A 14919-nucleotide genomic window follows, 5' to 3' on the forward strand; every position below is an offset into this window, starting at 1 on the left:
ATAAATAAATAAATAATAATAGAGTTGTTATTCGCTCTAGTCTTCAATAAAGTCTGTAGTGAGTTCTTGTCATTCTTGGTGCAATTACTCCAGACCTGTCACATCCGGCAGGAGCAGCATAGTTGTCACGGCAGTCTCGACTTTAATCCTTAACCTCGACGGGTAAACAGGTTTCCATCAGAATGCCTTTGGAGTAAAACAACAAAGAATGTAGTTAATAATGTACAATGCTAGTTGAGTAAAACAGTTTTACAGAGAGTTTTAGACTCCGGCAGCCCTAAATATTACAGCATAACTAAAAGGGAGAGCGAGCAGGTAACAAGGTCATGAAGGCTTTCATAGGACATCAGCGCCCACCTCTCCTACCCAAACCAGAGTGATTGGACAAGAGAGGCAGAACGACAGCAACCCAACATCCCTGATCACCACAAGTTTCTATGACCAAGAACCCCCAAGCTCTGCGCCTTTGTCTATACTAATCAAAAGCCTGAGAAAATAAATATGTTTTCAGTCTAGACTTAAACATTACCATATAGAAGCACTTTGTAGTTCTACAATTACTGACTGTAGTCCATCTGTTTCTCTTCATGCTTTGTTAGCCCCCTTGCATGCTGTTCTTCACCGGTTAGAACTCTCCCAGGACCACAGAGTACAGACTACAAAGTAGGTGCAGTGACACTGACATGGTAGTGGTGTGTTAGTGTGCATTGTGCTGGTATGAGTGGATTAGACACAGCAGTGCTGATGGAGTTTTTAAATCTTGCTTCTGGTTGAGGTATCTGCATGTGTGATGAAAAATACATGGAGGATATCTTTACGGTTGTAAATGCAATGCTGTTTGAAGTGTTCTTTGTTTCTTTGTTCTTTGTGTATGTGGTTGGTACGATGGCATAGCTTGTGAGTAAGAGTACTGAGTACCTGGGTTGAATTCCTATCTCAGATACGTCCTGTATCACCTGCCAAAAACCATACAAAAGGTGAATTACGGATGGTGCAGCATAACATTTTAAGTATTACGTTATGTATAGTGTTTTTTGTTAACAGGCTAAGAATAAGAGCTAATATATAAAATTCTTTAGACTAAACTTTCAGCCCCAGTTGGTTAGTGTTTCCTTCATCTTGAGTCTAGAAGAAATCTAGGGAGAATTGACAATCGGTGCCACTCAGAGTCACTGTCAACATTCCCACCGCCGTGCCTGCTGTTGACCACAGCAACCGCTCTCATCCTTTCGGGAGCCCCTTTGGCGTGCTGTGGGAATGGGCTGGTGGCCCAGGAGGAATGCAGGTCTGTCCCTTTTAATGTCCATGAGCCCCTGATTAATCCAGTGTTGACAAATACCATTAAGCCTTTGCTAGAGATGCAGAGTGTGCTTGTTCTAACATGTGCTTGTTCTTTTGCAGAAAAGTCCCTTTTAACTCCTTTACTTTCATGAAATGCAAAATATTTAATAAATAATTAAATAATTAATATGTAATAAATTGTGCCACTGTAAACATTGCAGATTAGCAAAAAAAAAAATTCAAAAATGAAGTGAATTGAATGGAAGGTGGCACGGTGGCTTGGTGGGTAGCACTGTCACTTCACAGCAAGAAGGTCCAGGGTTTAATTCCCAGGTGGAGTGGTCCAGGTTTGTATGGAGTTTGCATGTTCTCCCCAGTTTGCATGGTTTCCTCCGGGTGCTCCGGTTTCCTCTCACAGTCCAAAGACATTCAGTGAGGTTAACTGAAGATACTAAAGTCCCCAAAGGTATGTGTATGAGTGTGTGTGTTTGCCCTGTGATGGACTGGCAACCTGTCCAATGATTTGAATAGAATTGAATTGTGGCAAGTACATTTCTGTCATTAACCAGTATCAGACTCACTTGGCTGGGTGGTTCTTTAATAGCACTAGCTTAGCTTTCTAGTAAATGACTCAAACAAAATAATTAACACGCACCAAAAGTATAATCGCTTGTGTATACACTAATCAGCCATAACATTAAAACCACCTCCTTGTTTCTACACTCACTGTCCATTTTATCAGCTCAACTTACCATATAGAAGCACTTTGTAGTTCTACAATTACTGACTGTAGTCCATCTGTTTCGCTGCATGCTTTGTTAGCCCCCTTTTATGCTGTTTTTTATGGTCAGGACTCTCCCAGAACCGCTACAAAGCAGGTATTATTTAGGTGGTTGGTCATTCTCAGCACTGCAGTGACACTGACATGGTGGTGGTGTGTTAGTGTGTGTTGTGCTGGTATGAATGGATAAGACACAGCAGCGCTGATGGGGTTTTTAAACACCTCACTGTCACTGCTGGACTGAGAGTAGTCCACCAGCCAAAAATATCCAGCCAACAGCGCCCCGTGGGCAGCATTCTGTGACCACTGATGAAGGTCTAGAAGATGACCAACTCAAACAGCAGCAATAGATGAGCAATCGTCTCTGACTTTACATCTACAAGGTGGACCAACTAGGTAGGAGTGTCTAGTACAGTGGACAGTGAGTGGACACGGTATTTAAAAACTCCAGCAATGCTGCTGTGTCAGTGTCACTGCAGTGCTGAGAATGATCCACCACCTAAATAATACCTGCTCTTTGGTGGTCCTGTGGGGGTCCTAACCATTGAAGAACAGGGTGAAAGCAGGCTAAAAAGTATGCCGAGAAACAGATTACTACAGTTAGTAATTGTAGAACTACAAAGTGCTTCTATATGGTAAGTGGAGCTGATAAAATGGACAGTGAGTGTAGAAACAAGGAGGTGGTTTTAATGTTATGGCTGATCAGTGTAATTGTAAGTTAATCAATGAAAATGTGCATGTTTGTAAGAGTGTAAGAGAACAAGGCGTAATTTCTTTCAGTGCTTTTTAAGAAATGGAACGTTTGAATTTTGAATGGCCCCTGATGTCACTATGTACTCCATGTACTAGTATGAACATGCTGCTTATGTGAAGATGCAGTTTTTCAATGACAAAGTCAAACCAAATTTTGGTGGCATTTGCCTTGTTTAAAATCTGGCAACATGTGCTAAAAAGCCTTCTGTTTATGTCTTAACTTGCAAATGACAAGAATTAACATTGCTGTATGAATGATGACCTTAATTTGCTTTTAATTACCAGTCAGTTAATTAATAATAATGTTTTAATGTTGTCATGGTTGAATTTGTTCATGGCTTGTTGTTATTACTTATCAATCATTAGTAATTTGGTTTACAACATACAAAGCCACAGCATCATAACACTAAAACAATTGGTCATACCCATTTTACCAGTACACATGAACAGCATTTTTTCCCGTGTGACCACAGCTCAGCATATTGACCAGTGCACAACTTGCCCCAGCCCTGTCAGGACTTAATTCCTGGTTTCCTCTGTATATTTGTATATGTCATGAATAAGGATGTAGCGGTTGATTCATACCACTGCCAAAGCCATTCATGAAACTGCTATGAAACGGGTAGTTGGTCAAATGGAGTGCATTACATAGGTGTGTGATGCATACTAATGAAACCCCCCCTCCTCTTCTGTCTAAGAGTAAGATTGTTTTACAAAAGGCCACCAGATGGACTGCAGTGGCCCACAGTCACCCCCCAAAAAATAGGGTGTTATGAAAACGGCATTCCTCAGCACAAAGCCTCTCTGTTCTGCTGGTGGCCGACTGCTCTTCCCCCTCTCCCTGCCAGCACAACCCACCCTGATGTCAGATCTCTCAGTGAGAACGGATACACTTGCACCATGTTAAAGTTTAGTAGCACCTCAGGCAGTGTGAATAAAAGAATGCATCTGATACATGAAGCCAAAAGTGGGGTTTTGTTTGTTTGCTTGCGGTGAGCTCCAGAGGACCGTGTTTGCTTGGCCGGCTCAGCTTTCATTCATCATGAAAGAGCTTTGAGCTTGTTACACTCATTGCTTTTGCAGCTGGCCAAAGAGACAAACTTTCAAAATGTTCAAAAGTTCACAGCCAGTCATAATAGGAAGCCCATGGTGCTGGATCCAGCAGGAAGTGAGCTTGAACCCTGCTGATCTGGTCACAGGTGCAGCTGGTGTTTGAACATGTTTGCACGGTGACCGCTGCAGCATTGTGCTGACAGGATGCATACCTGACGCATCACTGATCACGTTCTTATCACTTCAATGTTTGAAGAGAGAATGTGCTGTTAAGCGTGAGAGAATGCAGAAAGATTGGGTTTCAGGTGGAGAATGGGGACAGACCATGTTACCAGAAACGTCTTATTGTGTTTCTGATTGTGTTGAAGTGATGCATCTGTGTGTCTCAGTTTTAAAGAACTGTGTAAATGTTATTAGATTCTCTATTATTTTTCTCTTTTTTTGTATGTCAGGGGTTCTTCCAGAGAGGTCTACATTACAATTTAAACATCACATCTATCTATCTATCTATCTATCTATCTATCTATCTATCTATCTATCTATCTATCTATCTATCTATCTATCTATCTATCTATCTATCTATCTATCTATCTATCTATCTATCTATCTATTGATATATATATATATATATATATAAAGAGAGGGATGGATTAATAATCAGTCAAATGTATTTATATTGCGCTTTTGAGCAACTTTACAGAATCCAGGACCAACAGACAAAAAACCCCTGTTGAGCAAGCCAATGGCGACAGTGGCAAGGAAAAACTCCTTTAAAATTACAGGAACAAACCTTGAGAGGAACCAGATTCAGCAGGGACCCATCCTTCTTGGGTGGCCTGGAGAATACTTTAAATAAATAGAATTTATTTATTTTTGTATTCATTATTTATAATTAATATAAATTATATATTAATATTATTATTATAATTATATATTATCATATTTTAATTATATATTAATATAATTATATTAGTTAAATTAACTAATTTATTAATTTATTTGTAATTTGATCTTCATGGTTTTCGAAAAAAGAATTGCACTACAAATTGAACCTTGAATGAAAATTTCCTGTGTCTTTGTGTGACAACAATGAGCTAACATACAGCAGCTTGATAGCCAGCCTACTATTATGGGATGGCAGAAAGACATTTGGGCTCTTCCTTTTACATTTACATTTTCAGCATTTAGCAGACGCTTTTATCCAAAGCGACTTACACAATGAGCAATTGAGGGTTAAGGGCCTTGCTCAGGGACCCAACAGTGGCAACGGGGCTTGAACCGGCAACCTTCTGTTTACTAGTCCAGCACCTTAACCACTGAGCTATCACTGGCTTTTAATATTTATTTATCCTGGTATTGTTAATATGGATAAATATGTATAGGGAAATATGTACAGGCTAAACAATGTTATTTTATTTGTTTAAAATAACATTTATATGTACTTTAAATTGAGAAGACATTTCTTTAATTCTGCTGTTCACATTCAAAACAACTTCTACTGTATTCTATTGTTCCCTGTTTTAACCAGGAAAGACTTCTGTAATGTAAAGTACAGTATATCAAGAGCCATTTACTCAATTTCTGTGTTGAACTTTATGATGTAATGGCAAATGTTTCACTTGGTTAGTGATGTCAGAGCGGATCCTGTTCTGCTGTAATTATTCAGTAGAAATTATTTAACAAACTGTGGGACAGTCAGCTGAGATGACACCTTACCCCTGCTCATTTAAATGTATAAGGGGTGAAGCTCGGTTACTCCTCAGAAGTACGATATAGGATCACCTGAGGTTTGGTTTTCTGTAATCTAGAACTCAGACTGATCTTCTCCTCTTTGTTTTATCTGAGAAGGTAAACTTAGCTGTGTGGCTTTGAATTGAACGAATCCTGTATATAAAGAGTTTATAAGGGTGCTTTTGTTAGAACTAAATACACCGATCAGCCATAACATTCAAACCACCTTCTTGTTTCTACACTCACTGTCCATTTTATCAGCTCCACTTACCATATAGAAGCTCTTTGTAGTTCTACAATTACTGACTGTAGTCCATCTGTTTCTCTGCATGCTTTGTTAGCCCCCTTTCATGCTGTTCTTTAATGGTCAGGACCCCCCCAGGACCACCACAGAGCAGGTATTATTTGGGTGGTGGATCATTCTCAGCACTGCAGTGACACTGACTTGGTGGTGGTGTGTTAGTGTGTGTTGTGCTGGTATGAGTGGATCATACACAGCAGCGCTGCTGGAGTTTTTAAACACCTCACTGTCACTGCTGGACTGAGAATAGTCCACCAACCAAAAACATCCAGCCAACAGCACCCTGTGGGCAGCGTCCTGTGACCACTGATGAAGGTCTAGAAGATGACCAACTCAAACAGCAGCAATAGATGAGCGATCGTCTCTGACTTTACATCTACAAGGTGGACCAACTAGGTAGGAGTGTCTAATAGAGTGGACAGTGAGTGGACACGGTATTTAAAAACTCAAGTACAGTATTTAAAAACACAAGTACTCAAAAACTCAAGCACACTAATACACCATCACCATGTCAGTGTCACTACAGTGCTGAGAATCATCCACCATCTAAATAATACCTGCTCTGTGGTGGTCCTGTGGGGGTCCTGACCATTGAAGAACAGGGTGAAAGCAGGCCAAATACGTATGCAGAGATGGACTACAGTCAGTAATTGTAGAACTACAAAGTGCTTCTATATGGTAAGTAGAGCTGATAAAATGGACAGTGAGTGTAGAAACAAGGAGGTGGTTTTAATGTTATGGCTGATCGGTGTATATTAATATGAATGAGATAATAAGGAACAGGGCCAGACTTTTCCTTCAGGGCAGCTTTAATCCTTCATGATATGCTCTCATCAATGTTGGGCCGTTCTTTAGGAAGAAAATCTTCCTAGACTTGGAGGGATTAAGGATGAAGGTTGGAGGATGTCTGCATCTGGTGATTGAAAGTCTCTTGACTTCATCCTTGTGTTTATAATACATTTAAAAAATAATTTAAGCTGTATATATGGGGTATTAACATCACAGAATTGGAGAACATCCTTAGGGGTTTGTGTTTTGTGCCCATTAGATAAAGGCATTCATTTTAAATCCCTTTGCCTTTGAGACAAAAAAAATCCATATATGGAGCTTTTGTTGACACTGATTCAAACAAGTTCTCATTTAGTTTTTTTGCTTGTTTGGTTATATATATATCTCCCCATTTTTTAGCGCGTCCGACTGCCCGATTGCGTCACGCTTCCTCTCCACTAATGCTGGCCCCAGCTCTGATTTGAGGAGAACAAAGCTTACCCACGCCCCCTCCAACCCGTGGGCAGCAGCCGTATGCATCTTGTTATCCACACTGGGCGAGTGCATATATGCGAATCAGCCCTGTGTATGGAGAGACACACCCTGATCCGCACTCTTTCTCCTGGAAGCAGCCTCGGTGCAGGCGCCATCAATCAGCCAGCAGAGGTCGTAATTGCATCAGTCCCTATCCGGCTTAATACCCCACCCCTATATGAAGAACAGGCCAATCGTTGTTCATGTGGCCGCTCAGCCCAGCCGGATGGCAGAGCTGATACTCGATACGATGTATTAGAGATCCCAGCTCTGGTGTGCTAGCGTGTGTTTTTGCCGCTGCGCCACCTGAGCGGCCTTTGGTACCATCTTTAACTGTGCCTTAACTTGCAAGGCACTCTTCAGTACGGGCGTTTTTGTCCTTGTTTGGCATGTGCTGACCTTTAAGACCTTTTACCCTGTGACATTAAATCCTTTTACATTTTTACTGACCCATTTGCAGTTTGTGTCCCAGCTATTTGGCCTCTTTGGAACTCTTTTGGCTGCTTTATTTTGCGAATAGTCCGAGCTTTTATAGCTGATGAATGCTGTCAACCTTTAAAAAATCCCCTGTTGAGCCATCATTGTGACTGTCAATTAGCCCTCTTCAAAAACCAACTTCTTTTTGAAATGTCGTTTCTTTTATTTTGTCTACATCTGTGTTTATCTATTCACTGGTGCCTAAGTAAATATTTTTAGCCACAGGAAAAAACTGACCACCATGGCCAAATCAGAGCAGCGGTCTTAATCATTCTGAGCAGCGTGTAATGAAGCTGTTTATAACAGGATAATTTTTTGGCTCTGAATCATTCAGCTCTTGACATTTAGCCAATACAAGTCAGAGTAAAATATCTACCATTCTGAACCAAGTCAGACACTATCAACACTATTCAACAGGGAATGTGAACGATTCAAAATGTGATGCGTATGAATAGTAACCAGGTTCAGACAGAGACTTTAGATTTCATCATTGGAAAGAGTTTTATTTAACCGTGCCCCAGGAAACGGGGATTTATTTTAGACATGGCTTCTCTTTCAGACTTTATTAAATGAGAATGAGAATTCAAACTAGTCTGCAGCTTCTTGGATATAATTAAACCACCTATAAATATGTTAACAAGGCACTCTGATTAGGCACATTTGCAAGTATGATAAAATACAACAATTAATAGTGTTGCAATTATATCCTCACATCTGAATGAAAATTAATCACTTTGGAAGTATACACTGATCAGCCATAACATTAAAACCACCTCCTTGTTTGTACACTCACTGTCCATTTTATCAGCTCCACTTACCATATAGAAGCACTTTGTAGTTCTACAATTACTGACTGTAGTCCATCTGTTTCTCTACATACTTTTTAGTCTGCTTTCACCCTGTTCTTCAATGGTCAGGACCCCCACACGACCACCACAGAGCAGGTATTATTTAGGTGGTGGTTCATTCTCAGCACTGCAGTGCACAATGACATGGTGGTGGTGTGTTAGTGTGTGTTGTGCTGGTATGAGTGGATCAGACACAGCAACGCTGCTGGAGTTTTTAAATACCATGTCCACTCACTGTCCACTTTATTATTAGACACTCCTACCTAGTTGGTTCACCTTGTAGATGTAAAGTCAGAGACGATCGCTCATCTATGGCTGCTGTTTGATTTAGTTATCTTCTAGACCTTCATCAGTGGTCACAGGACGCTGCCCACGGGGCGCTGTTGGCTGGATATCTTTGGTTGGTGGACTATTCTCAGTCCAGCATAGACAGTGAGGTGTTTAAAAACTCCACTCATACCAGCACAACACACACAAACACACCACCACCATGTCAGTGTCACTGCAGTGCTGAGAATGAACCACCACCCAAATAATACCTGCTCTGTGGCGGTCCTGTGGGGGTCCTGACCATTGAAGAACAGGGTGATACCGGATAAAAAAAGTATATAGAGAAATATATGGACTACAGTCAGTAATTGTAGAACTACAAAGTGCTTCTATATGGTTAGTGGAGCTGATAAAATGGACAGTGAATGTGGAAACAAGGAGGTGGTCATAATGTTATGCCTCATCGGTGAATATATACCCAATTTAGATTCCCTGCATCTCTGTCTCACACAGCCACAATTCAGTACGGGCTAACATAGATTCTACAAGATATGTAAATCTACAAGATATGCTCAGAAAAGAATGCTAACTGCCTTTGTCCAAGTAGATGAGCTCACAAATTGGCTGGCTTTGCATGACTGATAGAGAACACTGATATCTCACCTCCTATCCAAAAATCAAGGCCAATCAGCTCTATGCTTTGAATAGCAGTCATTTAGGCTTGAACCTGCAACCTTGTGTGAGTAATGGAGTAAACACTTTTCTGTCAAACCACCGAGAAGCCTCCATAAAAAAAATTGTAGATGTATTTTCTTTTGTATTTCTAGTACTCCCCCAAAAAACTAGTGAAACAGCGTCACAAATTTTAAAGACAGTCACTAAAAAGCAGTGGCGAGCCGTGTGTATACCTAGGCCTTCAGTGGTGTATTGCCTGAATAAATCCACCTCTTAATAACATCATTATGGCTATAGAAACCATCAATATCATGCAGAAATGTAGTATAAGGAGTCGTTGCCTCACAGATAACTCAAGTAGCCAGAATAATGCCATTACTAAAGCAACAAACCCACGTACCACAATTCAACAAGTGTCCTTCCACTGCAGCCACAGCTGCGACACACATCAAAATGCATCAATAATAACATAATAAAATGACAATATTATTTAAAAAAAGACAATAAAATGCATTTTACTCACCAAAACTCCTGATTATTTGTACACAAAATCCATCCTCCTTTCTTTCCCTAAGAAAAGTTCAATTACCCTGTTGTATAGAGTATCCTTTTCTATTGCCATCAATGCTAATGCTGAAAGTCAAGCCTGTCCTGTTGTATTTCTGGCATATGTTTTAATTCGCTTTAATAAATCAATTTCTTCTCCCTTTTCAGCCATTGTGGGTTGATAAAACAGCTTAAATCAAGAAAAATATATATTTTCGCGTGTGCAAGTCACTACAGATAAAGTTTGTTAAATCTGACACTTTATGTTCTTTAACCATCCAATCAGAGGACTTAAAATGGCAACGTAATTGCATGCCTGCTAGATGGCCTTGGCAACACCAACTCAAAATCTGATTGGTTAAAGTATCAATTTCATTGCCATTTATTTTAGGCTAGAGGCACCCGCACTACTGATTTTGAAGGCAGATTTCTTTGACCCTGGCAACACATGATGACTGAAATATGATTGGATAATAGCTTTAGTATAAATATACATGGCTGGAAGCAGTGAAACCAAGAGAAAATCTATGAATGAAAGAAAACATTATTACTATTACTATTTGGAATTAATTTATAAATATTCATGGGAAAATATATTAAAACATATGTCAGTGATTCTGACAGTGTTTAGGCCAGCAGAGAAGACCTTGCTGGCCCTCACGGTCCACCACTGCTAAAAAGCTACGATGAATGCTAACATGATCTTGATAAAATGATATCTGAATATACTCAAAATGTTACTATGTATACAAATAATGAGGGGATTTGCAAGGGCTATTTGACCCCTGAGTTTATTTGAAACACATTCCGGCAGAGTTGTCAGTATAACTAGTTGAAACCCATAAGTCTTGTCTAGAGTTTTAATGAGTGTTGGTATTGATTTCCTGTGGTTGAGCACTGAACTTAATTGACCTGAACAACATAGAATGACTTGGCTCTCTCCCAGCAAGCAATCATCTACCAGAACAAAGACAGCTCTGTGGGTGTTAGAGCACTTTGAATCCTTTGTTGCTGGTTCCTATCCCCTGAAGTACTGCTCATTTTTAAACAGAAGGCTCGTTGCAATTTAAAATCATAGACGATCACCAGTTCCGTGTCTAAATGTGTTATTTTTATCCTCTTTCCAGGGATCACATATATACAGTGGACATCGAAACGGCCAACACGGAGGAGATTTATTTCAGCAAGGTGAGCACCGTGTGTCTATCTCTTCCCTGAGATATGATCCTCTACTTCACTTTAATTACCTGGCAGCACTGAAACCCAAGCAGACCCATCTAAGCACATTATCCTATCAAGAGTCATCGGCGTGCGTCATCTATTCTAAAAAAAAAAACAGGGCCACAGGAAGCCGGAGATTTATTTATGCCAACGTGTAATTGCTTTCATTTCACCAGGACAAAATTAAATCTGGCGTACTGTGGATTATTGGAACAACAAAATTGATCCTTGGTCTGAGGGGCGTATGAGATTAACCGAAGGATCCAATTAAGCATCAGCATTTGAATCAATTAGCAGTATATTAACATGGTTTAGCGCTTACATCACCCTGCTGATTTGTCAATCAAGCAAACAAGTAAAAGCCGTAATCTAGTGTAATGTGTTATAAAAGTCTGAAACTTCTGGTGTCAAGTCTAAGCAGATCAGTACTGACATGTGATGCATTTTCTCTCCACAGAAACTGACATGGAAGTCCAGACAAGCTGATGTGGATACCTGTAGAATGAAAGGAAAGCACAAGGTACACAGTATTTTTATTGTGTGGTAAAACATATATAAATAACTGAATGAATGAAAATAGTCGTACAGCACAAACGTTCTAAGAAAGAGAATGGAATAAAGGCGTGTTGTCTCTCGTCAGTGCTAGCCGGGTGACAGCTCACCCTCTTTGACATCTGAACTTGGCATGGTTATTAAGAACATTTATCATGTGTAGAAACCTTATGTGAATTTAGTAACACATATTTTAAATGATGGTGTGTTTTCTGGTGTATATTTATTATCAGTAAATCATACACAGGACATGAACAGCACATGTAGATCAGTCATTTGGGCTCTTAACAAGTCAGGGCTATTGAGTATATTACTTAACATATACAATCAAACATATGAGACATACACAGGTGGCCAATTTAAACCTGAGAACTTGTTAGGATTCAACCGTGTCACTGACTTAATAGATAGACAGACGAAAGGACAGACAGACAGACAGACAGACAGACAGATAGATAGATGGTTAGATAGACAGACAGACAGACAGACAGACAAACAGATAGATAGACAGACTGCTAGACAAATAGATAGACAGACAGATAGACAGACAGACAGATAAATACAGTGTATCACAAAAGTGAGTACACCCCTCACATTTCTGCAAATATTTCATTATATCTTTTCATGGGACAACACTATAGAAATAAAACTTGGATATAACTTAGAGTAGTCAGTGTACAACTTGTATAGCAGTGTAGATTTACTGTCTTCTGAAAAGAACTCAACACACAGCCATTAATGTCTAAATAGCTGGCAACATAAGTGAGTACACCCCACAGTGAACATGTCCAAATTGTGCCCAAAGTGTCAATATTTTGTGTGACCACCATTATTATCCAGCACTGCCTTAACCCTCCTGGGCATGGAATTCACCAGAGCTGCACAGGTTGCTACTGGAATCCTCTTCCACTCCTCCATGATGACATCACGGAGCTGGTGGATGTTAGACACCTTGAACTCCTCCACCTTCCACTTGAGGATGCGCCACAGGTGCTCAATTGGGTTTAGTCCATCACCTTTACCTTCAGCTTCCTCAGCAAGGCAGTTGTCATCTTGGAGGTTGTGTTTGGGGTCGTTATCCTGTTGGAAAACTGCCATGAGGCCCAGTTTTCGAAGGGAGGGGATCATGCTCTGTTTCAGAATGTCACAGTACATGTTGGAATTCATGTTTCCCTCAATGAACTGCAGCTCCCCAGTGCCAGCAACACTCATGCAGCCCAAGACCATGATGCTACCACCACCATGCTTGACTGTAGGCAAGATACAGTTGTCTTGGTACTTCTCATCAGGGCGCCGCCACACATGCTGGACACCATCTGAGCCAAACAAGTTTATCTTGGTCTCGTCAGACCACAGGGCATTCCAGTAATCCATGTTCTTGGACTGCTTGTCTTCAGCAAACTGTTTGCGGCTTTCTTGTGCGTCAGCTTCCTTCTGGGATGACGACCCTGCAGACCGAGTTGATGCGGTGTGCGGCGTATGGTCTGAGCACTGACAGGCTGACCTCCCACGTCTTCAACCTCTGCCAAATTTAACAGCCCTGCTCCCCATTTACACCTGGGACCTTGACACATGACACCAGGGAGGGACAACGACACATTTGGGCACAATTAGGACATGTTCACTGTGGGGTGTATTCACTTATGTTGCCAGCTATTTAGACATTAATGGCTGTGTTGAGTTATTTTCAGAAGACAGTAAATCTACACTGCTATACAAGCTGTACACTGACTACTCTAAGTTATATTCAAGTTTCATGTCTATAGTGTTGTCCCATGAAAAGATATAATGAAATATTTGCAGAAATGTGAGGGGTGTACTCACTTTTGTGATACACTGTAGATAGACAGGCAGACAGATAGATAGATAGACAGATAGATGGTTAGATAGACAGACAGACAGACAGACAGATAAACAGATAGATAGACAGACAGCTAGACAAATAGATAGACATACAGACAGATAGATACACAGGCAGACAGATAGACAGACAGACAGATATACAGACAGACAGATATACAGACAGATAGATAGACGGACATAGAGATAGACAGATATATGTTTGATAGACAGACAGACAGGCAGACAGATAGATAGAAAGACAGAAAAACAGATAGATAGATAGATAGATAGATAGATAGATAGATAGATAGATAGATAGATAGATAGATAGATAGATAGATAGACAGATAGACGGACATATAGACAGACAGACAGACAGACAGACAGACAGACAGACAGACAGGCAGACAGATAGTTAAACAGACAGACAGATAGATAGTTATTAATGAAGGAAGAATTGAGAGAAGAATAAATTAATGAAAGTGGAGGGAGGTGCAGTTTCAAGTATACAGTGTGTGGTAAAAATAATATAGAGAGTAAATAATAAATAGTAAAGTTAGTGTAGTTATTACCAGGCTAATGCCTTTTTTATGAAGTTACTGTCTCAAACTGTTTCTTCCTCTGTTTTCTCTGCAGGATGAATGCCACAATTTTATTAAGGTTCTTCTCCAGCAAAACGACGACACCCTGTTTGTGTGCGGGACAAATGCGTTCAACCCTTCCTGTCGAAGCTTTAAGGTAATGCCCTGTTTGTCATGATCTCTTCACACAGCTAGGCTGGAGATTTGGTATGTAAACATCTCAGTGAGACTGTGACACACTGTAGTGCAGAAGCTGGAGAGTTGTGGACAGTGATGGATTGTTTTCGCATGAGTGATTCGCAGGTGTGCGCCGGTATTTATAAAAAGTAGAAAAGTTGGGCTGTGCATGGAGGGTACGTTCAGTCTGGGGTTATTACAACAACTGCTCTGATTTATAGATTTTATTTTAGCTGTTGTTTTGACACATTTATCACTGAGCGGTGTTTTGAGGCAGGAAACATGTGAGAGTCGATAATTTCTTGTAATTTCTTGACACACCAGCTAGTGCAATGAGTCCAGTTTCTTTTTTCAAAAGAGATGGTTTTAATGACATTTCCTTCTGCCTGCTTTTTGCCTTTTGTGGTCGACATGTTAGTCACTAATGATGTTTTTCAACATCTTTTCCACGCTAAATTTTTCGTTGATGTGTAAAGTTGTTATTGAGATTTGAACCCCCACCCCATTCAGCATCCGACAAGTGTTGAA

The 14919-nt window shown here is 40.3% G+C and overlaps 1 protein-coding gene across 1 annotated transcript in view; it reads left to right on the forward strand.

Moving 5' to 3' along the window:
- sema6a (sema domain, transmembrane domain (TM), and cytoplasmic domain, (semaphorin) 6A) overlaps positions 1–14919 on the forward strand; it is a 137035-nt gene that overhangs the window by 68590 nt on the left and 53526 nt on the right. The window contains exons 4-6 of the mRNA XM_062998315.1: positions 11146–11206; positions 11697–11759; positions 14270–14371. Coding sequence (XP_062854385.1) covers positions 11146–11206; positions 11697–11759; positions 14270–14371 — 226 coding nt within the window. The remainder of the gene's footprint in view (positions 1–11145; positions 11207–11696; positions 11760–14269; positions 14372–14919) is intronic.

Source organism: Trichomycterus rosablanca, chromosome 7 (assembly GCF_030014385.1).
Source record: "Trichomycterus rosablanca isolate fTriRos1 chromosome 7, fTriRos1.hap1, whole genome shotgun sequence".
NCBI lineage: Eukaryota > Metazoa > Chordata > Actinopteri > Siluriformes > Trichomycteridae > Trichomycterus > Trichomycterus rosablanca.